The sequence below is a fragment of the Osmerus mordax genome, chromosome 2 (genome assembly GCF_038355195.1).
Source record: "Osmerus mordax isolate fOsmMor3 chromosome 2, fOsmMor3.pri, whole genome shotgun sequence".
Lineage (NCBI taxonomy): Eukaryota > Metazoa > Chordata > Actinopteri > Osmeriformes > Osmeridae > Osmerus > Osmerus mordax.
In genome coordinates this window covers 1,181,230-1,208,526 of record NC_090051.1, presented here as the reverse complement: position 1 = coordinate 1,208,526, position 27,297 = coordinate 1,181,230, and the positions used below count along the sequence as shown (strand labels likewise).

Sequence of the window (27,297 nt, the reverse complement as noted above, 5' to 3'; positions counted from 1 at the left end):
GCAACATTTACTCTCCAAACCCCTCCCCATCTCCTGTCCACTGGTTCCAGACTGGAGTCCCAGATGACCACGGACATCCACACCATCCTGCAGCTGCTGCAGAGGCAGTCCACCCTGGGTCCTCCAGCCTACAGCACAGTGACCGGCAGCCCAGACTACCTGAGGCCCGCGGTGAGGATCCAGCCCATCGCTGCCCTGATGCCCAGCCATTTCTTCAGCCATGCATCCACACAGGTACGTATGGCTCTGTCTTGGTGCCCTGGAGGCAGTGGATGTTTGGGAATATTCACTCTGTTTTGTCACACGGGTTTTGGAAGCTGTGTGTACTCTCACGTGACAAAACGTGAGGTCATATTACAGACACGTGTGCTAATGTGTCTGTGTGTGTCTGTGTGTGTGTCTGTGTGTCTGTGTGTGTCCGTCCCCAGGGTACTGAACTCAGCCTAGAGAGGACTCTTCCAGACCCCAAAGCCTCGTTGTCGGTCTTGTCCCAGGTGCCCCCGCCCCTGGGGGAGAACCTGACAGCACTCTTTGTACAAAGACACACAATACCACTACCACCACAACAACAGCAACAACCAACCACAACCCATCAACACTCGAAATCCATCCTTCTTCCAGTTGACACCTGCTCACCTTCAGTCCTGTCCCCAGAAAACAACATGTGTCTGCGACCAGCCTCGGACCCCGGGCCGCCCAGACCGTAGCCCTCACAGAGAGCTTCACGACCACTGGCTCTAACCTGCATAGTGACACTGTAATTACTTTCAGAAAAACAACGTTGGGATTTAAATCTACTGTATCTCTATGATACAGTTTAATCCAGAAATACCTAGAATACAGTTTTCAACAGTAACACAGACATTTCTATAATGCAATTTTCCTAAACTGTCATCGAAGTAATTACAGAATTACTATTCAACTGTGGGATCAAACTAATGTAAAGTGTTGCCACTCGTATAACTGAAGTACGACTCAGGGTTTCCTGGACTGTCGCATTGCAATATGTGAGGTGCAGTATGCTGGAGTTTTCTTCCTTAAACCATGTGCATTATTTCACATGTACATGCACCCTAGATGTTCCACTGCCAGCAGCACAGACACCATACGTGCTAGTCCAGGTAGATAAGCTAACGTGCATGTTGAGAGTGTTTTCTGTTGCATGTTATCTCTGAGTCACACCACTGACAAGCAAGTGTGATGTTGGCATGTCTACAAGGCAGTACATTTATGTATTGATTTAATTTTTTGCACTGCTTATTTGAACCAAATGTAGCATATAATATACTGTACTGTACAATCCATGTCCAAACGTTTCAGTTTTGTTTTAATATTACACTTGCTTTTACTCTCTTAAGTGTGTAGTGAAACACATGACAAAATGAAAACTAGCAGATTAATAGTCTAAAGGGATAGATGGGGTGTCGTGCCTATAACTAAGTCCAAAAATCAAATAAGTCAACTAATGTAGCTTACATTATATTCATGAACAAAATCAGCAAAATCACATTGTTTTCCATTGTTATTGTTAGTCAATGCACATTCATGTTAAAGAACATCTTGTATGACTTACAAATGTAAAACAAAACAAAAAGAAAACTGTTATTACTTATAAATCCTAAGACATCTATGATGGGATTTGGTTGTAATGATATATTAGATGTAGCACAAAATTATAAACAAAAACATTCACTTTTTGAACTTTCAAATAGCTATTTTCCTACAAAGCGTTCAAGTTGAACTACCTTTATCACCTGAACAAGTATTTGCACTACAGAGTTTGAACACTCAGCAATGCAGTTCCCTTTCCTCTTATTTCATTTAATTTGGTACTGTCATAATGCATAAAGCACGCATAATTAAAGAAAAATCTACTTTTGAAGTCATTTTGATTGTATAGAAGTATCTATACAATTATATCCTTGATATTATAATACTGCATTGCATGTTAGTAGGATGAAGTCCAACAGGAGGATGTGGAAGGGGCCTCTCCACAGGCCATGAAGACTCTCCACTTCCACATCGCTACAGTGGACATGAGACATTAAATCACAAAACCTTGTTTTATGTGTACCTGTCACTTATTTTAAAAAGACCCTGAAAAAATGACTGTTTAATGACTGAAACAAAGGTACATGTACTTTAATGGCAATAAAAGATCAGGCCAGTGTTTATGTTTCAGATAAAGATTGAATCACTTTGGTCCTAAAACAAACGTTACAATAGACATTATATATACACTTTGATTTTGTGCATTTTAAAAGTCTGTCACTGACACACCTACAGCACCAGATATTTTGAATGTCTCAACTATGAAACATAACTACCTTCATTATGTAAAACACTGTTGGTTTAGGAAATTAACTTACCTATTTTAAGGAATAAAAATATACAAAGAATACAAAATATTGCTGTGTAATCTGTTTTCAAAGCAAAATCCTCATTCTTTGTAGATTGATTGTGTTCACTTTCACGTTACAATAGCGAACCGTGACTCTTAAACCTTGGCCCTCTGACCCCAAAAAACACGATACAGCGCGCACACAGCATTGCTGCATTTCAACTGCTGGAGTTGAAATGCCTCTCAAAAGCTTTGGTTTTCTGCCCAAAATCAAGGTCTTCCTTTGCCGATTAACTCCAACTTCTCATTAAAAGTTCACCTTGAAAACGGCGCACATAACAAATGTTAAACAATGTCCTCCTAGCGGGAACGTTACTCGCGACTTCCATTGTGAAGTGAACGAACAAGCTAACGTTAAGTTAGCTAGTTTATTAGCTTGTGATCGCATTCCTCACAGCGGGCGGACCTTGTTATAAAGTTAGCGATAACAAAGCCCACCCATTTAGAGGGAAGATATGATTGGTCAATGGAAATTCGTTTTTCATTTAATACCTAGGTGTGTTCGACTTCATGCCCCGCCGACGGCGCCGACAGCCGTCTGCAGCCGGCTGACTTGAAGCAGCCAATGGCATTCACTGCTTTAACTCAGACAGCTGCAGTCGGCTGTCGGAGCTGCCGGTGTTGCATGAAGTCGAACACACCTACTATTAATCGTCCTTCCGTAAATTCATAGCTGGACCACCAATCACAGAGCTGCAAAGCATTTTCCTGCCAACAACGGAGGCAGCAAAATTCTGATAAAGTGACAACAGGGATTTTTTCATTTAACTCTACACATTCCAACACAAACTGAATAGGCAGGATTGAAAGGTTTATTTCAGACACATTGTCTTTAGATTGTCAAATTATGAATTGATAAAATAATATTAGAACAGATTACTTTTAAAATATATATTTTTAGAATATATTAGGCCCACTCTGAGAGGCTAGAGGGCCCTGATAGTTCCCCAGAGACCCCTAGTGGCGAGTGACAGAATTGCTCAATCAAAAAAGAACAGAAACGAAATCGAAAGTGATTTCATTGACATTGAAATGCAACCAGCTGACTCACTTCTGAGTAAAGGGCACTCAACTGGCTATGTTGTGTGCATTCCAGCTATCTTCGGGGTGGTACTGACACGACGAGGGGGAAATGGGCACTAAGGATGATGACGTTTGGAAAAATCTTATCGATGTCCTCAGACCCAGGTTGCTCAAACTTATCCAGGTTGAGCCTGTTCTGGATTACCTAGACTTCATAGACGTAGAGCAAAAAGAACTAATCAAAAACAAAGCAAAGACAGAGAGCAACATCCGGGCTGTTGACCTACTCATTGAAACGCTCATCAAAAACCAGTACCCGGCTGGCTGGTTCAGGTCCTTCGTGGTTGCCCTCTCGGAAGCAGGTTGTCAACATGCTGCGAGTTATGTGGAGGGTCGCCCTCCAAGCCCCTCATCGGAGGCAGAGAATGACTACTGCGTCCGACTTATTCAAGTTCTCCTACCCACACTTTTGGAAATGAAGACTAATGATGTGTCCCGTAGGTGTTTTGAATTAGACATTCTCAACCAGGAGGACATCGAAGTTGTGAGTAGTCTATGTTCTGTCTGTTAGCCTGTGTGCCAACTATGCTATCTACTTGACCTAAACTCTGACCCATAGTACATTTACATTTAGTCATTTAGCAGACGCTCTTATCAAGAGCGATTTACAGTAAGTACAGGGACATGCCTTGCCCAAGGACACAACGTCATTTGACACGGCCGGAAATCGAACTGGCAACCTTCAGATTACTAGTCTGATTCCCTCACCGCACAGTCACCTGACTCCTAGTAGCGTACATACACCATTGCATGTTTTGAATTAGGCTACATACGTAGAGCTGTATAAAAGTATCTGTAATAGTCAATGAAATTGTATTATTGTGCTTTGCCAACTGTATATTTTGTGTTCATATTTACTATGTGTAGTTCCACGGTTGAACCAGAAGGGGGGGTACTAATCCACGAATTAAGGAGCTGAAAGAGGTTCTAGATTACACGACGCAGTGTAAACATGTTCAATAATATCTTAGATTTCAGGTAAAACCCCAAAAGAAGGAGCTCGTGAACTGCTGCGAAGGGTGGTAAGATGTCCTCCTGGCTGGTTCTCCACATTCCTGCAGGCCTTGCGAGACACGGAGCACATTCCCCTGTACAGGGAGCTGACTGGAGGAAGCCCAGGGGATGAGGGGAATGGTAAAACGACACTGTTTGTGACGCTGCTTCCCCTAATATAAATACATATGAATTGTGTTTAAAATAAGTAAAACATTCCCAAAAGCCTTACAGATCATTGGAACAGATTTAGCACGTAGAAGAGGTAGTAATTCTATATCATCTGACTTTTATTTACATGTATTAATTTTGCAGTTGCTTTTATGCAAACCGACATACAAATAGTGTATAGTTAAATTAAGCCAACCCTAACCCTAACCCTAAGCCATGTTGTTGTTTATTTCATTCTATGTTAAAAGAGCCAGGTGAGGACGGGGAGCCTGGCAGCCTGGTCTCTGCAGACGGGGCTCCAGGGGAAGCAGCCACCCAGGGTCAAGCAGCCCAAAGGCCTGGAGCCTCGGAGGATGAGACCCTGGACAGCAGCGACATATCAGGGATGAGCATGGATGAGTCCTTAGACACTACAGGTCAGATCATCCTAATTACAAGGTGCACCATAGTGAAGTAGTAGCAGTAATAGTATGAACATTAGTAGTGTTGCAGTAATGGTAGTAGCACTGTAGCAGTCGTAGTACTTATTAGTACTAATGGTAGAAGCAAAAGCAAATCAAATGCATTTCTCTGTGACCATTTACAAGCTATGTCACAGAGGGCTTCACACACGCCCATAGTACTGCAGCTAGACTAACCTAACCTAAACCAGTGGAAGACAAGGAGACACTCCCAGGAAAGCTCAGTGGCAGCAGTGTGAGGCCACCCCTCCTTCAGAGACGGTTTGTGACGCTGAGAGGTGCATACCAGAGGCTGAACATGTTCATGCATCAATCATTTATTATATATATTATATATATAAGCATATATACATAGTAGAAGAATAAGTATTAGTAATAGCAGTAGTACTATTGTTGTAGCAGTAGTAGTACTAATAGTAGTCAGTCAGTCCGTCACAGTATTCCAAAGTCACCAGGAGAGGGGGCATTTGAGTCATTTTCATTCAAGTTTAAGTTGTACCCAATTTCAGTTTGTTGTTGATATATATGACTTCACACAATAAATGTATGCATTGTATGTGATTATGTTTATACTGCAGGAAAATAAGTTCATAAGCATGTCTTCTGTGCAGAAAATGTAGATCTTTACCAAGAACAGGAAGAGAAAAGTAGTGACAGCTTGGATGTCTCACTCTCAGGTAATCCCCAGACAGAAATATACAGTTAGCACTGTCCGTTTGTCTTCAAATCCTCACCAAATCATTCAGTATTTGTACTGAATCACATATTGTCCCTAGTTTTGATATTTGAAGCTCTCCCCCAAAACTAAGCTAAACAGAGTCTGTGTCTCACGTGTCATCTGGAAGAGATTTGGGTTGAACACCTTTGGAAGACGGTGGACATGCTGGAAATATGCAGTCATGGAGGGAGCTTCGCAAAGCTGGCCTCAAAAGAAGGCCAAGTGTTCCGACCAGCGTGTTAGACATACAATATCGTAAATTCACAATCAGTCAGCTGAAAGCTATAGACTCTAGTCACATAATCCTCATCCGAGTCATCGTCAGCTCTTCATTCTGTTTTTTGTCTCTATAGATCAAAGTAATGAGAGACAGGGTTTTAATGGATGAGTTCCGAGAGCTTGTCCTATTTGGCTCAGAAAGTATGTTCCATGTGCATCATGACAGACCTCACAGATGTTAAAATGTGCAGAGCATAGCCACGAGACTCCAAATTGCAAACACATGCTATACAAGCTGGGGAGTTCTGCATTGCAATTCTTTGATTTTGTATAAAAATAGTTGCAATTCAGAAAACAAATCTAGTATGAGAGTGATGTTTCTAGACAGATATAAATCTGCTTCTTCCTGAAGCAGCTGTCTCCCTATTCATTTCACATCGCTGACATGATTGGTACACTGAGCCAGCCAATCAATTTCTGGCAGTAGCCCACCAGAAGGGTGTCTGTGACATCATCCAGGTTTTATTTGGAGCGGGGAGTCAGGGGAGAGGAAGGAGAAATGACAGGTGGGCCAGGAGAGGAGGGCTCTGCCAGGTGAAGCTGAACACCCACACAGACAGATGATGCCAATCAAACAAGTCTCTCATGAGTGCCTTTTTTTTATTGCTCCCATTACTCGCCAACTCAACTCTCACATTTTTTCACATTACATCACTATTAAGGCAACAAGATACAATTTGTTCCACCATGTTGGAGTATAATGTAATACACGTAAGCTGGGATGCTGGAAGACTTCCCAGTTAAGGCAGAGAAAGCGCACACGTCCTAGGTTCATTTTCCATCCCTGTAAAGCAGTTGCATATGAACTTTCCAGTTGGCAATAGGATTTCAGTATTTTGGAATTAAAACCATTCCCTGTGGCTTTGCTATCTTATTGACATTGTGTTTACCATGGCTAATGGTGGAATTTCCGCTAATAAGTCTGAGGTCTGGGAACTGCTACGACAAGACTGTTAGATCACCAAGGCCGCAGTCTACTTCCTATTGACTTTAGGACCCTATCTCTCAATCTCCATAACTGCGTGCTGCCTCAGTCCATTTTAATACTGAGCCTTAACACAGGCTTGGGTCCTCTGAGCCATAACACAGGCCTGGGTCCTCTGACAGAATGATCCAGAGAAGGGAGAAGAGAAAGTTTGCCATGTACATGATGTTATTCTAATAGACCGCTTGAGGTCACAGCTCAGTGGAACATCAAAACCCCCAAAACAACGACCAGCAGAGCCTTTTCCTGCTGAGAAAGTAGGAACGGTCGGCTGATCCAGGTCTCCAGACTGAACCTCTGCTTTACTTTACAGACGGCAGCGACGCCGCAAGTTCTGCTGGAAGCCCCAAGAAAGCTGACATCATCCTTCGAGATTATCAGATGGAGGTTGCGCGACCTGCCTTAGAGGGGAAAAACATAATTGTGTGCCTGCCGACAGGAAGTGGCAAAACCCGAGTTGCAGTGTATATTACTAAACAACATCTGGACGGCAGGAGGAGCGAGGGGCTGCCAGGGAAAGTGGTGGTCCTGGTTAACAAGGTACCACCTGTGACTTTACCTCTGTACACAAGCAGTGCTAGTACGTTCTGTTCTGCCCTAGACCTACTGTACTCCTGTCAGGCATGGACATGTTTACTGATGGAAAGAGAGATTCCGTGGGAATATTGTAGAGTGGAAAATGCTGTGCCACAATCAATCAATGTGGTATCACGCACCACAAATGATAGGTTCAGTTCAGAATAACAAAAACAGTATTTTACAACATTGCAGTTTGGCTCTGATTTTCTGGCTCAAACTCTCTCTCTCGTCAGCATAGTTTTACTGTGTCAGTGTTTAATAAAAACCATTTAAAAGTAGCTACAATAATTACACAGTAACAGTCATGTAATTTCTTTATAAGTATTCTACTGTCTTCCCCATATGACCTGCTCTGAGTATGGCATCTTGTTCATTAAGGGAGGGGGATTTTTATTTAAGAAGAGTGTCTTAAACAAACTAAAGTAGATCCAAATAAGCAAAGGGGAAATGGAAAAATAGCTTTCATTAGCATGGTGTTTCTGGCAGGAAAGGGAATGTCCAGTGAGTACAGCCCTGAACACTACATAGACCTACATAGACCAACATGGACCTACATAGACCAACATGGACCACAGCCCTGAACACTACATAGACCACAGCCCTGAACACTACATAGACCTACATAGACCAACATGGACCACAGCCCTAAACACTACATAGACCTACATAGACCACAGCCCTGAACACTACATAGACCTACATAGACCTACATAGACCAACATGGACCACAGCCCTAAACACTACATAGACCTACATAGACCACAGCCCTGAACACTACATAGACCAACATAGACCACAGCCCTAAACACTAAATAGACCAACATAGACCACAGCCCTGAACACTAAATAGACCAACATAGACCAAAGCCCTGAACACTACATAGACCTACATAGACCACAGCCCTGAACACTACATAGACCTACATAGACCACAGCAAATCTGAAACCCAGCCTCATACAAAGCACTTATTTAGATCCTTAAGATCCACACATGTACTTGTCAACACAGCCTAAACAACCTTTGTATTTACTCGTGTCATAAACAGAGGCTCCAGCAAGGAGGCCCTCTACAGCCTTACACTGATTACATTCAAAGTCATGTGATCTCTGTCCTTTAGGTGCCCTTGGTTGAGCAGCATTACTCCACAGAGTTCTGGAAGTTTCTGAAACACCAGTACAAAGTGGAGAAAGTCAGTGGAGACTCCCAGCTCAAAATCTCCTTCACTCAGATAGTCCAGAATAACGATATCATAATCTGCACTGCCCAGATCCTGGAGAACTACTTGGAGAGGGCTGATGATGGCGACGATGATGGGATTCAGTTATCAGGTTCGGCAAAAATCTTCTTGACAGTCGACATTTCCTGAATGGTCCTAACTGTTCTAGAGAACGATTTTTTTACGTCACATTTATTCCACTTTTACATACAGTTAGGTCCATAATTATTTGGACATTGACACAATTTTCATCATTTTGGCTCTGTATACCACCACAATGGATTTGAAATGAAACAATCAAGATGTGCTTTAAGTGCAGACTTTCAGCTTTAATTTCAGGGTATTTACATCCAAATCAGGTGAACGGTGTAGGAATTACAACACATTTTATATGTGGCCCCCCCCTTTTTAAGGGACCAAAAATAATTGGACAAACTAACATAATCATAAATCTAATTGTCACTTTAATACTTGGTTGCAAATCCTTTGTAGTCAATGACAGCCTGAAGTCTGGAACCCATAGACATCACCAGACGCTGGGTTTCGTCCCTGGTGATGCTCTGCCAGGCCTCTACTGCAACTGTCTTCAGTTCCTGCTTGTTGTTGGGGCATTTTCCCTTCAGTTTTGTCTTTAGCAAGTGAAATGCATGCTCAATTGGATTTAGGTCAGGTGATTGACTTGGCCATTGCAGAACATTCCACTTCTTTGCCTTAAAAAACTCTTTGGTTGCTTTCGCAGTATGCTTCGGGTCATTGTCCATCTGCACTGTGACGCGGTGTCCTATGAGTTCTGAAGCATTTGGCTGAATCTGAGCAGATAATATTGCCCGAAACACTTCAGAATTCATCCTACTGCTTTTGTCAGCAGTCACATCATCGATAAATACAAGGGAACCAGTTCCATTGGCAGCCATACATGCCCACGCCATAACACTACCTCCACCATGCTTCACTGATGAGGTGGTATGCTTTGGATCATGAGCAGTTCCTTCCCTTCTCCATACTCTTCTCTTCCCATTATTCTGGTACAAGTTGATCTTGGTCTCATCTGTCCATAGGATGTTGTTCCAGAACTGTACAGGCTCTTTTAGATGTTTTTTGGCAAACTCTAATCTGGTCTTCCTGTTTTTGAGTCTCACCAATGGTTTACATCTTATGGTGAACCCTCTGTATTTACTCTGGTGAAGTCTTCTCTTAATCGTTGACTTTGACACAGATACGCCTACCTCCTGGATAGTGTTCTTGATCTGACCAACTGTTGTGAAGGGGTTTTTCTTCACCAGGGAAAGAATTCTTCTGTCATCCACCACAGTTGTTTTCCGTGGTCTTCCGGGTCTTTTGGTGTTGCTGAGCTCACCAGTGCGTTCTTTCTTTTTAAGAATGTACCAAACAGTTGATTTGGCCACACCTAATGTTTTTGCTATCTCTCTGATAGGTTTGTTTTGATTTTTCAGCCTAACGATGGCTTGCTTCACCGATGGTGACAGCTCTTTGGACTTCATATTGAGAGTTGCACCTTCCTGCCAAAGCAAATTCCTTGTCTGTGCAAACTTTCATGGCGAATAAATCCCATTCTGATTCTGAGTTGACAGCAACAGATTCCAAACACAAATACCATACTTGAAATGAACTATAGACCTTTTATCTGCTCCTTGTCAATGAAATAACGAACTCCCTTTATGAGGGAATAACATACACCTGGCCATGGAACAGCTGAGCAGCCAATTGTCCAATTACTTTTGGTCCCTTAAAAAGGGGGGGGGCACATATAAAATGTATTGTAATTCCTACACCGTTCACCTGATTTGGATGTAAATACCCTGAAATTAAAGCTGAAAGTCTGCACTTAAAGCACATCTTGATTGTTTCATTTCAAATCCATTGTGGTGGTATACAGAGCCAAAATGATGAAAATTGTGTCAATGTCCAAATACTTATGGACCTAACTGTATATACTGCACTGTATACAGTATATTCATGTTGATGAGATATTCTATCAAAGGAGTTGAATGGAAATCTGTAGGCAAGTCAACTGCCCTGCATGGTTGCCACTGCCAGGGTTTAGAAGTCTGCATGTGTGTCTCCTCTGGGAGTTCATTTGACAGGTTCTTGTCAAAGTCATCTGTTTCCCCCTCTCCCGTCCGCTACTGTTGGCTCTCCCCGGTCCAGAGGGGAACCCCAGCCCCTTTCCCCCCCTTTCCCCCCCCCAGCCCCCCTTTCCCCCCCCCAGCCCCCCTTCCCCTCAGTGGAACATATGCTGTTTGTTGAAACGCCTCAGAGACCGTTTCAACGCTTTTTTTTGTTCCTTTTTTCCTTTCCTCTGGCTTCCAAGGCCACACTTCTGTTAAAGCCATCAGCGGCTGGCTGTTCATATTCACATGAGAGTCTCTGTCACTGCATCAGGCTGGCTGTTCCACTCCACACTCCCAGGCCCTCCAGAGACTTGCCTGCCTGACCCCCCTTAAGAAGTTGCATTTACAGCTTCCTCTACGATCTGTGAATGCTTCTTGGCTCGTAACACATCTTCCATTGCTGCAAAACGCACATTTCACACAAGTCTTGTTTTGGGGTTGTGGTGATCGTGGGGTGTGGTTCAAACTGCGGCGTTGGAATTCCTAGAAAAGTGCTGGTTTGTTTGGGGAGACACCGAGCCAGGGTGTAATTTGTGAGTGCAAATAAGCCACCTCCATATTTACAGTACAAGTTCTAAACCAGAGACGAGACAAGAAGATCAGATACCGTGGCTTTACTGGAGGGAAATCATTTCTTTGAACCCTTCAGCTGTTTAAACATCCCCTACACAGCACAGTGCTTAGGAGTGACACTTTGTGCTCTGCTAAGGCTACGACCCATTTAGTGTTCTCTCTCAGTTATACCAGACAAGCTGAGGGGCTAACCTTACTGTCTAACCAGATGTATCCCTTGAATCCTGATGATGTGCTATAATTATCGTGTGTTCTCTGCCTTGTAGATTTGACCCTCATTGTAATTGATGAGTGTCACCACACACAGAAGGGAGCTGTCTACAACAAGATCATGATCCGCTACCTGAAACAGAAGAAGAAGAACGCTTCCTGGAAGAAGTTAGCGAAGAAGACTGTCCCCATTCCTCAGATCCTGGGCCTCACCGCCTCACCTGGTGTTGGAGGGGCCAAGAAAATGGCGAAAGCTGAGGAGCACATTTTACGAGTAAATCCTTTTGCGTGCTCTGCTCTGCCTCCTTTCTCTTCCCTCCTTCCCCCCTCTGTCTTTCTCTCGGCTGTCGTTCTCACACATGCTATTCCCACAGCCTTGATCTCCTCTCACTCAGATCACGTCCCCTCCCCTGCCTGGTCCGAGGCCTGCCCTCCTGATTCTGTTAGTGCCTCGCTCAGCCCTCCAAGCTGTTTCCAATGTTCCACACAGGCAGCCGTAAACCTTCATCTGCCTGTCATACTTGCACCGCAGAGGGAAAGATCTGAAACAGCTTTCTTTTTTTCTTTTTTTTTTTTTACTGTAGTGGTGCTCATCTAGCATTAGCACACCACTAGATAAAACACCATTAGTACTAGTGACATTGTAAACCTACGAATCTGATTACATTTTCTCCTGTTAGACCTCTAGTATTTTTTGCTGATTACCCTGTATGTTGTGTGTCCAATGATCTTTGTTTTGTGTTCTGTAGATCTGTGCAAACCTGGATGCTTCAGAGATCTTGACTAAGAATGAGAGTCTTGGACTCAACAAGAAGGAGCCACATAAGAGGATTGCTACGGCTGAAGAGAGGAATGAGGTGGAGGTTTGATTTGAGATTAAACACCCCTTTGGCCTGAATTTGCCGATTTGGTTCGAGTGGAAAGTAAAACAATAGTAGGCGTACATGTAAGAAAGTTCTGGGAGGCTTCATTGTTTAACTATACTGTAAATATTGTTTCCATTATTAGCGCCTCTCCAAGGAAGTCTTGAAGCCAAATTTTCGGAATCATTATAAAAACTTTCGAACCACCTTATTCTGAGTTTTTATGTTCATAACGTTGCTCTGTTTTATCACATTTTTCTCAAGCTAATTAGTCCCTGCAGCCTCCATGATTCGATGACCTCACTGAGGTATTGTGCCAGGAAAACAAACAGACTTGAAACTCTCTTTTTCCAGGATCCCTTTGGGGATGTAATCAAGGGCATCATGAATGACATCCATGGCCACGGTGGGCTGTCTCCCTCCTGCGACCTGGGCACCCAGAACTACGAGCAGTGGGTGGTTCTGATGGAGCAAAATGGTAAGAGTTCCCCTCTTTTACAACATCAACTAAAACTACATCTACCATAAAGTAGTGTAATCCAACTAGCCTGAATGTATTCCTCGTAAAAAATTGAAACCTTACACAGGATAGGGGAATATAAATCTGTCTTTCTTACAGCTGCAAAAGAGGAGAACCAGCAGGTGCGTGTTTGCGCGGAGCACCTCCGCAGGTACAATGAGGCGTTGCACCTGAGCAACACCATCCGCATGAAAGACGCCTTCAGCTTCCTGCACAAGTTCTACAAAGAGGAGAAGAAGAAGAAAATGGCTCCGGAGGAGGACACGCCCATAAAGATAACTGAAACAGAGATGTTCCTCTTCGATCTCTTTAAAGGTACGGCACAATACTGGAGCGACGACACAGGCACAGAGTTTGTTGATAACGTACTGTATAACAGTACGTGCTGTATAACAGTACGTGCTGTATAACAGTACATACAGTGTGTTTTACTGTAGTATACCAACACACAGACGCCAACACATGCTGAAATGTAAGCTAGATCAATGGTCATCTGTATTTGTAAGTCACGGTTCTTGTCCTGCCTGTTTCGCAGGAAAGAAGGCACAACTGCAGGAGTTGACCAAGCATCCGGAGTATGAGAATAACATCTTGTCTCAGCTGAGAACCACCGTTCTTCAGGAGTTCACGAGCAGAATGGAAGCGCGAGGGATCATTTTTACCAAAACCCGTCACAGTGCCATAGCTTTAAGCCAGTGGGTTCAGGACAACCTAAAGTTTGCCGAGGTGGGAGTGAAAGCATGCTATGTGATAGGAGCGGGAGACCAGAGTGAAGTCAAACCAATGACCCTTGTGAGTACACATCTGTAAGATGTGTTTTAATGCAGGTTTCTGGGACCACAGATGTAAACGATAACATGTGGGCTACGTCTGAAATAGATGGTTCTTGTCCCCTTTGTTTCCATCGCTGTTTAAATGGTCACCATCCACGTGTTCTGTGTTCTACGGGAGATGCTTCATGTCGTGTGACTGATCTCTGTTCCCCTCTCCCTCAATGGGCGTTCAGGCCGAGCAAAGGGAGGCGTTGAAAAAGTTCCGGAACGGAGAAGTGAACTTGCTGATCGCCACCACCGTGGCGGAGGAGGGTCTGGACATAGCAGAGTGCAACTTCGTCATCCGATATGCCCTCGTGACCAATGAGATAGCCATGATCCAGGTCAGTGGGATTTCGAAGAGATAACTGCCTAAGCCCAATCTGAACTGAAGTAAAAACGTTGTTTTGTCAGTTTTCTGGGGTGTTTCGATGGCTTAACAAACAGACCAAAATACTTGTCATCCTAGTTACCAACTCTTTAGGTGTAGCTCAATAGAAAGAGTATTTGACTGCAGAGGGTTGCAAGTTCATATCTCACCCTATACAGCACTTGGGCTAAAAATGTGTGAGTATGAGTCCAACCTTGACTCCTGAATGTTGTTCCTGTTTCCTGTGTGCTGGAAGGCTCGGGGCAGAGGCAGAGCGGAGGACAGCAGCTACATCCTGGTGGAGGAGCAGGGCTCAGGAGTGGCTGAACGGGAGCATGTCAACGAGTACCGCGAGAGCATGATGAGCAAGGCCATCGAGAAAGTGAAGAAGCTTGATCCAGCGGCGTATGAGAAAAAGGTAAGCGTGTTCAGGGTGTTCAGTTTCCTGAAGGCCAGTCCTGCTTTGAATATCCTGAATCATAAGGGCTTTATCCATTGTTCAATGACTTTACCACACTAGAGTCACACTCGTTATGAAGTCTGCAAACCCACAGAGCTCAAACTTATTTCCAGTGTTTGGTTGCTCTGCTAGATTCTAGAGTATCAGCTCCAGGCTATTATGGAGGACAGAGTGAAGAAGACCAAGAAGAATCAGAAAGCTATGATGATGGAGAGTCCATCCAAAGTGATGTTCAACTGTAAACGCTGCAGCAAAACAGTCTGCTCTGGTGAAGACATTCAGATCATTGAAAGTATGCACAGAGTCAACGTTTCTGCACAGTTTGGGTAAGAAGTTTAAACAAATCTCTTTCTAGCTGGTAGTACTATACTATAGTAGTACAATATATGATTTGCAAAATGACAGCTTTTCTTTCTATTTTTTTGCAGTGAACTTTTTATCAAAAGAGAAAACACGTCCCTTCGGGAGAGGATGCTGGACTATGAGACCAATCTGGTCATAGCTTGCAAGGACTGTGGGCAGGTACAGTGTGACAACTTTACTGTAGAGTCAGGCTGCATCATGGTCTTCACTAAACTGGCCATACAGTCTCCACTGGTACTAACCTGCCTAGGTCCATTGTAATGGAATGTGTCTTTGACTATCAGTGAGGTTTCCATTAATTCTTCTGGTTCTTGAAATCAGATGACACAATCATTTCTGTAATTAGGGGATGGGGTGTAGCTCAGTGGTTAGAGCACTAGATCACAGCTCAAGAGGTCAAACGTTCAACACCCCTGCCCACCCCCTCTTTGGATAAAAGTCTCTTCTGAATGAATGACTGAATAGGAACCGCAGGGATACATGTGCAGTACCTTACAGGAGAGCGTTCTCTGTAGAACCTTGTCTTACGTGTGAATGTGTGCTGTTCCAGGAGTGGGGTTCCATGATGCTGTTCCGTGGGATTGACTGTCCCTGTCTTCACATCAAACACTTCGTAGTGACCTTCGATGGAAGGAACAAGACCTACACCAAGTGGAGTGAACTCACTGTCAAGTTCCCTGCCTTTGATTACGCTGAGCATGCCAGTCTAGTGGCTCACAGCTCTGAGGAGGATGAAGACAGCATGTAGGGATTGGAATGACGTTGCTGTCGTCTTGGTAGTGTTTGCATGTTACGGTATGTGTGTCAGAAGTCAGATGGCTGAGCGGTTAGGGAATCGGGCTAGTAATCAGAAGGTTGCCGGTTCGATTCCTGGCCGTGTCAAATGATGTTGTGTCCTTGGGCAAGGCACTTCACCCTACTTGCCTCGGGGGAATGTCCCTGTATTACTGTAAGTCGCTCTGGATATGTGTCTTTTTAAACTTGCGGTCCAATCGAAGCAATTGATTTGATTGCTATCGAGTAATGACCGCACTGAGCACTTTTGTCTTTCTCTCTTTAAACTTCTCATCAGTTTGAAAAATGTATTTTGTTTACACAGTGAAGAGAATGTAGATGGGGTATGGGTCAGAGATAACAAGTGATCATCAGCCAAACGTGTGTTGCATCAGTGAAAGCCCAGCGAAGGATCCCTTCCCAACCCATACGAACAACGTCAATCAGAAGCAGCAAAGTTAGCTACTTAACAACATGAATGAATCACGGATCGGAAACTGAATTATGAATCACGGGTTAAGTGACACACTTCCTCTGCCACTGTCTGTTCTCTGGGGGCCGTGCTCTACCCCCCTCGGCCCTCCTGCCCCCCCCCCCCCCCCCCCCTCCCCCCCCCCCACAGCACACCTGGCAGCCCACATGCTTGGATGAGATCTGACAGACAGGTGGGGGGATGGTTTTACCATTATACACGGCTGCTTAAGAACAGTCTCACAGTGCTCCTGAGCAGGAAGGGGGAAGTCACACACACGCACACACACACTCACACACGCACAAACACACGCACACGCACGCACACACACAGTCAAAACTGTTAATCTAGACAAGATAGTTCAAGACATATAGGTTGAGGGAATGCCATCCCGGGATACATGCGGCCACATACAGCGTATTTGCTGCAGATAAGATTTTGGATCAAATTTATTATTAAAATATAATACTAAAAACTCTTTCTGGGTTAAGCCTCTTACTATTTGACACTCATTTTACTTTCATTGGGATTGTATATTGTGTGTTGTTTGTGACACAAAATCAGTGCTTACATGTGTGTATCAGTTGTCGATAATTGCTGATAAACAATGAATTGAATGAAATCGAAGTCTTTCTACTTAATTATCATACAGTGCGTAATATTCATTGTATCCATTGGTTATGGTCGTTATGATTATCGTCCGCATTTAGGGTCACAATTTGAAATAAAGTAGCCTACCTCCAATACATATTTAGAAGGAACTGTGCCTGAATGTTACACTATCAAAGACAGACGGAGGAATTTGTGTACCTTCATTAACGCTTGCTCAGATATAAGCTACTGTACCGTGGTTTTCCTTTTTGCAAATATGGGTAAGTTATGATCTGTGGTCGAGAAGCCATTGTTCCAACAAGTTCAGCGCTGAAGGAAAGTTAGACTTCGAGGAGGCATCGCTGTGACTAGTAACAATTTCCAACTCTCTTCGCGGATACATCACGGAGTTAAATGGTACACGAGGATCCAAGTTAAATTTCTGTCCGATGGGAAGGATTTACGTTTTTCAGTTAATGAAGTTATGGTTTAATCAAAGCGCAGCTGTCTTGTTTAGGTTTTTTTCCCATTTGTTAGCGATACAATTACTCGGCACTCGAAGTCGCCTGTGATCCACGTCCGCAAACCTTTAGGATTCCTCAGATTGAGAGCTGCATGTCTATTCGCCAGTGAATGTCGTTAACAGCAACGGTGCTACCATGGTTAGTAAATATACCTGTACTTCGAACCAGTACTTTCATGATGCACTTTTCAAAAATAAGTGATTAGGTTACTTTAGTGAAAACGAAGGCTAGGCTACTTGAAGTGCGTAACAATTAATTTGAAGATCAAGCAACCAAGCAACATTTAATTGTCTCAAGAGATGAAAACTAATGCCAAAGTTTTCCTCGTAGAATACGATATGCTGTGGATTTCACAGAAGGTTTTTGCAACTTAGTTTCACCCTCACCTTTACAGGGCTGCGGCAAGGTGTTTTGGGGGCTGGTAGGGGCGGCTGTCGTCATCACGTTAATAACTGTACCCACTGCAATTTATTTGAACAGTAAGTTACTTTTTTTGTTATTCATGCCTATTTAAACATGGTCCGCCATATATTGTGACAGAAAGTTTGGGGCATCTTTTGTACTATAGCTTGTGACTGGTTGCGGGAAACAAATCCTTTTAAAGTACTCGAATAAATAAGGACAACATCGGTTGTCTTCACAACAGTATAGGCCTATGCGCTGATCACTTTTCGGCTGTTGGCTGTAGAGTGAAACTGTTATTGATGTAAGTGACTTTACATCACCTATTACCGATTAACGTATGCATCCATGTGGCACCGTGAGGTGTACTTGTGGAGGGATCAGCAACAGTGCTGTATACTGTATTTTCTGTCCATCTCATTCACAACCGTTGAACTATTGATAATCTGTATGGAATGGGAATGTCGTTTCCGTTCACGTTTCATTAGACGTTGTCAGGTAGATGACATTACAGCGTGTAACAGTTTAGGCCTACAGTATTACTGTACAGTGTTTTTGTTGTGGTAAACACCAGTCAAGTGGATTCTCTTGTTCCAGGAAGGGATGCCAGTGGCACAAAGAGATCTTTCACCCTGGACGATTATTTCAACGACACTATTAGATACAGAACATATAATTTGCGGTGGATATCAGGTATCACACAACAGTCATTCAGTACAAAGTGAGATTCTTTCAAAAAGGTGAATGGATTATAGAAACTGTTTGTTGTTTCCTTTCCCCTGTAGATCATGAATACCTGCATAAAACAAGACAAGGCAATGTCATCCTTTATAATGTTGAAACCAAGGAGACATCTCAATTTCTGAGCAACAAAACTTTTGTAAGAAAACGTGTGGATTTCACACCCTTGTGTTGGTGATCGGTTGTGTATTTACCTAAAGCATTGATGTTTCAGGAACAAGTGGAAGCTACAGGGTATTTTGTGTCTGCTGATCGCAAATATGTCTGCTTTGAAAGCAACTACACAAAGGTAATTTTTCTCCCCTATTCCAGACATGAAAGTGTCTAGGCCTAATGCTAGTCAGTTACATCTCTGAAGTTACAGTAAACTAGCAGAATAGACATTTAGACATTTAGTCATTTAGCAGACGCTCTTATCCAGAGCGACTTACAGCAAGTACAGGGACATTCTCCCCTGAGGCAAGTAGGGTGAAGTGTCTTGCCCAAGGACACAACGTCAGTTTGCATGACCGGGAATCGAACTGGCAACCTTCGGATTACTAGCCCGATTCCCTCACCGCTCAGCCACCTGACTCCCCCTTATATAGAGACCCCCTAGGGGCTTTTACATGAGTCTGCCAAGAGATCTTTGTAAAGTCACGTAAAGTTATTGATTCACCATTCAACACTCCCGTTGTATGTTTTAGTTTACCTATTAACCTTCTACAGGAAAAGAATATGAGCGTTGAAAAGTAATGTGACCCATTACTGTTGCTTGTTTAATGTTTCAACAGCAATGGAGACATTCGTACAAAGCGTCATACTCCTTATTTGACCTGGAAAGTTCGTAAGTCAATTCTGGAGTTCTAGTTCTAGAGTCTCGTTGAATTTGTGAAGAAAAAACCTCTGTTGTTGTTTGATAGAATCAGGAGAACCAATTATATGATACATTATTTACAGATGTAATATTATGATCTGTATCTCATTGTCCACTTTTATTCCCCAGAACATTCATTACTCCAGTAAACATTCCAGAAGTTGTGCAATACTTAACCTGGGCCCCTGATGGAAACAAACTGGTAAAAAACAAATCTCCTTGATTCTAGTCCTTTGTTATGAAAACCTATCAAGAACACATGATATCCAACTGATAAGGTGTAATGGTGTATCATATATTTAACACAATGAATCTCAATCCTTCATGGGTAGGAATGACATGGTTAGGAGTCCCCATGATGGGAAGCATGCACCTCAGCAGCTAGTGTTATCTTCCTCTCATGGAAAGTATGGAAAAATGTTGGCCTTGACAGATAAACATGCAAAAGAGGCCAGGAGTTAAAAGTGTGAAGACATGTTTAGAAGTGCTCTGTGTCTAGCTGTTCCCACAGAGTAGCCGTCAGTCTGTAAAAGGAACGAGAAAAGGAAGGAAAGCTGGAATAACTGCAATGTCTCCCTCAGGCCTACATCTGGAATTACAACATTTATTTGAAACCGAATGCCACAGCCCCTGCCATTCAAGTGACCCACAACGGAAAAGAGAATCAGATCCTAAATGGTGTCCCTGACTGGGTGTACGAAGGTTAGTACCTTCACTGCTTTTTCTCTTTTTTGAGGGGGAAAGGAGGAGAAGGGTGGGGGCAGGTTGAGGTTACAAGGTCAAGTATCTGGTGGCATTTTTGATGTTTTGGTTTCCTTTCTTCAGAGGAGGTTCTTTCATCAAATCAAGCAGTATGGTGGTCACCAACTGGAAAGTTTTTGGCATATGCTGAGTTTAATGACACTGAAGTGCGCACTATCGAATATCCATACTATGGGCCAGAGCAGTACCCCAAGACAGTGATCATTCCATACCCCAAGGTGGGTAGCCGTGTGCGCTTTATCAAGTCAATGATTGATGCTTTCACCCAGTCAATGCAATTCAATAGTTTAATATGTGCATGTTAGGGATTATTTTATTTATTCAAGCTACTGGATATCCATGAAATACTACTTATATTAATATTTACCGTACTGTATATGTAACTTAACATTTGCTAATGCCTTGTATTTCCTATCAAGTCTGGATCAACGATTCCCAAGGCAAAGCTGTTTGTAGTTGACACCGAGAGGCCTTCCAGATGCACTCAGGTGGTCGTTCCAGAAGCTGTTGGTTCGAGGTACACCTGAAGCACCTGTGCTGTTTCTGTTAGCGCAACGCAAGTGTGTTTATCCAGTCCTTTTTCCACACGACAAAATCTGCGTCTCCAGACTTGTCCTTCTGTTTGTTTGAACGCAGCGATCACTATTTGAGTTCAGTCGTGTGGGTGACAGATGAACGCATCGCAGTTCAGTGGCTCAGCAGGAAACAGGATCACGTCGTCTTACAGACATACGACTTTGATGGAAACGGCTGGAATGAGAAGCAGGTACTGTATGCCGACGGTGAAGAGGAAACCGTGTGGTTAAGATAACCAACACGGGGTCACTAACCTAGGATGCGAGGCGATTGTCTTAATAAGCGTGCAACATTTTGTCCCCTCTAGAAATTTGAGCAGACAAGCAAGACTGGTTGGATCGGTCATGTAAGTTGACTTTCAGGAAGCATATAGCATCAGCACACTCTAGCTCGTTATGTACAGGAAGTATAACGTAATAACTTGACAGTGGTTTCTTCCTGCAGTATTATCCCCTCCCGGCCTTCTTTGCGGAGGACAAGCTCACTTTCTACAAAGTGATGAGTGACTCAAACGGATACAAACATATCCATCATGTCAAAGATGTACGATTTTACACAAAAGCATTTTTGAAAATTAACAAATGTCATGTTCATATGGAGTGAATCACTAGACTAGAGTGTTGCATGCACTCTCATTGACTTCTGAAGATAACTGTGTATCATTCCAAAGGGAAAAGCGACGCCCGTTACCTCGGGGAAATGGGAGGTCATATACATTTCCAAACTCACAAAAGATGCCATGTAAGAACGTCCACATCAGTAGTGTTTAGTGCTGATCAACAAGGCATGTGTTGGCTGGAAGGAATATGTGGGGAAACTGTGAATGTTTTGTTTATCACAGATATTATATAAGTAATGAGCATCAAGGACGACCTGGACAGAGAAATCTTTACAAGTAAGACACCAGTCTTCTCAGCCCTCTGTCCCAGTTCCTGGAGAGCTTCCCTCTTGTAGGATTTATATCCAACCTCAGTTGTAACTTACCCAATTCAGCTAATTACATCAGCAAATGAGCAGAAAGAAATACTCAATTATGGCGGAAGCAAAAACCTACAGTACAGAACTATACCAGTGCTCTTCAGGAGCTGGGTGGGGATACAGACCAAAACAGCATCTACAACATAATCCTGACAAACATGTTATTGTACTGCACATTAGCATTGTTGAGTTGTGGGTGTGAACTCATATATCCTGTTTTATGCGTCTTATCCAGGGTTGTGCTGGGCAACACCCCCCCTGCTCCCCAGTGTCTCACATGTGACTTGTACAAGGACAGGTGTCAATACAACTCAGCGTACTTCAGCACAGACGCCTCGTACTACCGCATGGATTGCTACGGTCAGTTTCCCCGTTTCATCACATGTGAGCACTAACTCATCCATGCTCCATGCCCAGACTCAGCTTGCACTCCTGGACTAGTGGAGGGGCTGTGTCCAGTCAGCCGTGAGCGGCAGGCCCTGAGCACTGAAAGGTGGATGTAGAGTGGGTCTCATGCAGCACTGGTGTCTACTTGTGTCTCTCAACAGGACCTGGTCTTCCCTTCATCACTCTCAGGGACAACAGAGACTCTGGCTCAGGTATGCCAGGGATTCTAGAACACCAAACTGCAATGCTGTTCCTAACGCGTGTCTAACTCAACCATAATATACTGTGGGGTACCTAATTCTTAAAATAATCTGTTTGATAAGTTACAATTGGGTAGTTGCAATTGGGTTTGTAATGAAAATGTACAGGAGAGTAGTTGCAAGTGGGTTAAAGAACCCCCATTGTTATAATTTACATTTAGTCATTTAGTCATTTATTGGTGTTAAGACACCAATATTTGACTGTTTTCAGTTGGTAAATATAGTTGATATTGTATTTCTTTCTTTCAGAGCTCCTGGTACTTCAGGACAACAAAGAGCTTGAACACATTCTGACTGAGTTTAAGATGCCAACCATTCAACGTGGTACTCTGAAAGTGGCTGGATTTGGTGAGCCTGAGCAGGAGAGAACCAGAGTGCCCTGGCAGGGTGTGAGGAGGGGTCACCTGGCAGGGTGTGAGGAGGGGTCACCTGGCAGGGTGTGAGGAGGGCTCACCTGGCAGGGTGTGAGGAGGGGTCACCTGGCAGGGTGTGAGGAGGGGTCACCTGGCAGGGTGTGAGGAGGGGTCACCTGGCAGGGTGTGAGGAGGGGTCACCTGACAGGGTGTGAGGAGGGGTCACCTGGCAGGGTGTGAGGAGGAGTCACCTGGCAGGGTGTGAGGAGGGCTCACCTGGCAGGGTGTGAGGAGGGGGTCACCTGGCAGGGTGTGAGGAGGAGTCACCTGGCAGGGTGTGAGGAGGGGTCACCTGGCAGGATGTGAGGAGGGGTCACCTGGCAGGATGTGAGGAGGGCTCACCTGGCAGGGTGTGAGGAGGGCTCACCTGGCAGGGTGTGAGGAGGAGTCACCTGGCAGGATGTGAGGAGGGGTCACCTGGCAGGGTGTGAGGAGGAGTCACCTGGCAGGATGTGAGGAGGGGTCACCTGGCAGGGTGTGAGGGGGGCTCACCTGGCAGGGTGTGAGGAGGGCTCACCTGGCAGGGTGTGAGGAGGAGTCACCTGGCAGGGTGTGAGGAGGGCTCACCTGGCAGGATGTGAGGAGGGGTCACCTGGCAGGGTGTGAGGAGGGCTCACCTGGCAGGGTGTGAGGAGGGCTCACCTGGCAGGGTGTGAGGAGGAGTCACCTGGCAGGGTGTGAGGAGGGGTCACCTGGCAGGGTGTGAGGGGGGCTCACCTGGCAGGGTGTGAGGAGGGCTCACCTGGCAAGGTGTGAGGAGGGCTCACCTGGCAGGGTGTGAGGAGGGGTCACCTGGCAGGGTGTGAGGAGGGCTCACCTGGCAGGGTGTGAGGAGGGGTCACCTGGCAGGATGTGAGGAGGGGTCACCTGGCAGGGTGTGAGGAGGGCTCACCTGGCAGGATGTGAGGAGGGCTCACCTGGCAGGGTGTGAGGAGGGCTCACCTGGCAGGGTGTGAGGAGGAGTCACCTGGCAGGTGACTCCTCCTCTGGACTAAATATCAATAATATTTCAATAACTGATCTACCCCTCTCAGACCATCATTATATACTTTTTAATGTGGAAATTATCCTAACAAAAACCAAAAAAGAATTCTTAGTCCATAGAAGATATTTAGGCGATACAGCTATGATGACATTTTCTGAACAATTTGCTCTATATGAGCCGACTAACCATGATTGCTCTCTGAATGAAATGGTAGAGAACCTCAATGATGCACTATTATCTGTGTTAGACTGTTGCACCACTGAAAACCAAAAAGAAGTGCACAAGCAGAACCTCCCCATGGCTGAGAAATAAAATTTTTAGTGAAACGAAAAGAAAATGCCGTGCAGCAGAGAGAAAATGGAGGAAAACAAAGATCACTATCCAATACAATATCTACAAAGATACACTAACCACCTATAACAAAACCATCCGTCTAGCAAGGAGAGAATATTTCTCCAACATTATTACAGAAAATGCCAGAAATTCCAGAGTTCTTTTCTCCACCATTGACCAGCTGCTAAAAACTGTCCCTGCCCCACCTCCATCCTCAGCAGTTAAATGTGAAGAGCTTGCTTTGTTCTTCAAGAACTCTTGGTGGAGGGCTCACCTTGCACATCTTCACGTGCTTCTCTCCTGTGACTCACCAGCCTCTCTTATATCCCAACAGATCTTTGGTATCAGATGACGTTGCCACCAAACTTCCAGAAATCCAAAAAGTACCCTCTTCTCATTGATGTGTACGTACAGAGAAGGTCTTCCATCTTGGGTGTGTCACCTCAGTCCCAACCGTCCAGTATAACCCTGTAACGGTCACTGCGGATGTCCCTCCTAGGTATGGTGGTCCTTGCAGTCAGAATACAGAGTCCCGCTTCAGAATCAACTGGGACTTGTACCTGTCCAGCACCGAGGGGATTATTATCGCTAGTTTTGATGGAAGAGGGACCGGTTACCAAGGTGACAGGATAATGCACTCAATCTACCAACGCCTTGGAACATTTGAGGTGGAAGATCAAATAACAGCTGTGAGGTAAAAGATGCTCATGAACCAAAAGCGGAAAAACTATTTCATGTTTTTAAATGTTTTTCCATGTCTCATTTCATGTTTCATTTCATGACTAATTGTAGTCATGTAGGGGGGCCAGTATAGATGTTTTATAGAACCCCTTTTTCCCCACCAGAAAGTTCATTGATATGGGCTTTATCGACAAACAGAGAATAGCCATCTGGGGTTGGGTAAGTTGCATGTTGGAAAAATCAGCTTTTTGTGGGATTTTCACATTTGTATTCAAATGTATTTATTAATTACATTTAATTATTTTATTGATTAGGATTCAATGTATTTATTTAATCAAATTCTATTGATTTTATTTTTCAGTCATATGGCGGGTATGTCACCTCCATGGCTTTGGGGTCTGGAAGTGGACTTTTTAAGTGTGGAATAGCTGTTGCTCCTGTAGCTAAGTGGGAGTATTATGGTATGTAATATAGTATATAACAATCTATTCCTACAGATACCAAGCACTATGAATTCCATCCAATAGACAGTTGTGTTTCATTCCAGATGCCGTTTATACTGAGCGCTACATGAACAAACCTGCAGAAAATCCTGATTCTTACAAGGTTAAAATAATCATTCAATAATAATACCGTAACAGTTTGCTTTCGTTCATGAAAATCTCTACACATTATTCATTTTGACTTGATCTTTCAGCAAATTGTTTCTTTCTTTCTGTTCAAAAGAATTCAACAGTTACAAGTAGAGCCCGTAATTTCAAATCGGTGCAGTACTTATTGATTCATGGGACGGCTGATGGTACGTGTTGCTGTCTGCAAGAACGCAAAAACATCTTTTCATAGTCATAATACAATTACTCTCACATAGCACCACATCATCTACCAGAGCATTCAGGTGATCTGCAAGGAGGGATGATCTTATTCAGACTGTGCCTCATGGTTAAACTATTACAAATGTGTTTTATTTCCTTCAGACAATGTTCATTTTCAGCAGTCGGCCCAGATCTCGCAGGCCCTGGTTGACCAGCAGGTGGACTTTGAGGCCATGGTAAATATTGGTGTGCCGTCAGGAAGTGATCAGTTAAGATGTGAAGATGGAGTTTCTCTGAAATGATGTTGAACACTTGCTAATCTTCAGTATACTGTTACTCATCATAGATGAGCGTGTCGTTGGGGGGGTAACCCCAGGGGTGGTACAAAGCTGGCCCCCCTGAAAAACAAACATTTACACGTCTGAATACATTTCTATTTCAATATTATTTTGAAATCAAGATTTACTGTAAATGATTCAGAGGTTGTGACATGAATGTGATCCAGTCCAGATGTTTGTGCTTCTTCCTGTTTCAGTGGTACACTGACAAGGACCACAGCCTCGGCGGTTCTGCTTATCACCATGTCTACACTCACATGAGCCATTTCCTTCAGAAATGTCTCATCAACTCCAAATAAACCATCCCTCCTGTCATCACATCTAAACTGTCTTTTTATCGTTGATGAATAGATGTGACTGTGGCCGAACTGCTGCTTCTCATTTGTATAGTTTGTTCAGTTCAATCTAAACAAAGGATTCAATTTGGTGGTTTTTGTAGAGGTTTTAATGTACAATTAATATTGTAAGACTTGTATGACTGGATATTTGTTATAGATTAATCGTGTCCTAATCATACAGAAAATGTGACTATTTACCATGATGTTCTTCAAGCCATTGCATGTCTATATTCTGGTAGACTTTACATCAGTGGACTTTGTGACATTACTTATAACACAAACATGTTGTTGCACTGACTCTTGTGGAACACTTTAAATTGTAGTCTACACGTGATACAAATAAACTGTACATGAATATAGTATGAATATTGTAACCATTTTGAGATGGTTTAGAAAAAAATACTTGTATGTTTCAATTTATGTGGCCAGATTTTAAAAAATAAACTTGAAACTTATTAATGTTTATACATCTATTATCTCTTTACTGTTGCATTTATACGTACATGATTGGTTTGTTGAGGCTATCAATACAAGCAGTGGCTCACATCTTATATTAAAGTTACATTAAGCACTGTGTAACGACATACTGCTGCAATACCTTTGGTAAAAACAGTGTAGGTACACATTTCAATTTATTCAGTGGTATGTTTTAGCGACACGGGTTATTACACAAGTGTAAGAAGGCACGGTAATGGGGAGGCCAAGTGTAAGAAGGCGGTCTGGTATACTTTTTTATGCTTTATGATTTGTGTCATTGGGTAATGGGAGGCTGTGGATGTAGAAAAGGGTCCGACACAGCTGTGTTCAACAAGATTCATGTAACATAAACGTACCCCAAAACAAGATAAATGTTAATATGTACTTAGTCAATAAAGTGCAACTAC

At 43.5% G+C, this 27,297-nt stretch overlaps 3 protein-coding genes across 5 annotated transcripts in view; all 3 read left to right on the top strand.

The window, feature by feature from the left end:
- The window catches only part of LOC136932657 (potassium voltage-gated channel subfamily H member 7-like), a 40,162-nt gene extending 39,447 nt beyond the window's left edge, over positions 1-715 (top strand). Inside the window, exons 15-16 of the mRNA XM_067227853.1 lie at positions 51-234; positions 429-715. Of these exons, the coding sequence (XP_067083954.1) occupies positions 51-234; positions 429-707 (463 nt within the window). The 3' untranslated portion in view covers positions 708-715. The remainder of the gene's footprint in view (positions 1-50; positions 235-428) is intronic.
- Positions 716-3,466: 2,751 nt separating this feature from the next.
- On the top strand, positions 3,467-17,008 carry ifih1 (interferon induced with helicase C domain 1). 3 transcript variants are annotated; one of them, XM_067227873.1, is made up of 16 exons: positions 3,467-3,968; positions 4,456-4,618; positions 4,897-5,064; positions 5,730-5,786; positions 7,405-7,631; positions 8,789-8,999; positions 11,859-12,076; positions 12,552-12,659; positions 13,020-13,143; positions 13,285-13,500; positions 13,721-13,977; positions 14,192-14,341; positions 14,624-14,785; positions 14,960-15,153; positions 15,256-15,349; positions 15,741-17,008. In XM_067227873.1, the coding sequence occupies exons 1-16, from the start codon at positions 3,534-3,536 to the stop codon at positions 15,936-15,938; spliced, it is 2,982 nt and encodes a 993-aa protein (XP_067083974.1). In that variant the 5' UTR covers positions 3,467-3,533; the 3' UTR covers positions 15,939-17,008. The 3 variants fall into 3 exon arrangements, with proteins under 3 accessions (XP_067083974.1, XP_067083966.1, XP_067083983.1); XM_067227865.1 differs by having other exon boundaries at positions 5,721-5,786; XM_067227882.1 differs by lacking the exon at positions 5,730-5,786.
- A 315-nt stretch (positions 17,009-17,323) lies between these two features.
- fap (fibroblast activation protein, alpha) lies at positions 17,324-26,878 on the top strand. Its single transcript, XM_067227895.1, has 27 exons — positions 17,324-17,444; positions 17,565-17,689; positions 17,946-18,030; positions 18,551-18,646; positions 18,739-18,833; positions 18,909-18,983; positions 19,468-19,520; positions 19,680-19,752; positions 20,132-20,252; positions 20,376-20,530; positions 20,732-20,829; positions 20,949-21,078; positions 21,196-21,234; positions 21,333-21,431; positions 21,559-21,629; positions 21,730-21,783; positions 22,102-22,226; positions 22,415-22,465; positions 22,763-22,861; positions 24,579-24,648; positions 24,744-24,938; positions 25,090-25,144; positions 25,287-25,386; positions 25,473-25,531; positions 25,652-25,724; positions 25,900-25,973; positions 26,273-26,878. Exons 2-27 carry the CDS (start codon positions 17,687-17,689, stop codon positions 26,372-26,374), a joined length of 2,250 nt encoding a protein of 749 aa, XP_067083996.1. The 5' UTR covers positions 17,324-17,444; positions 17,565-17,686; the 3' UTR covers positions 26,375-26,878.
- Positions 26,879-27,297: the final 419 nt, after the last annotated feature.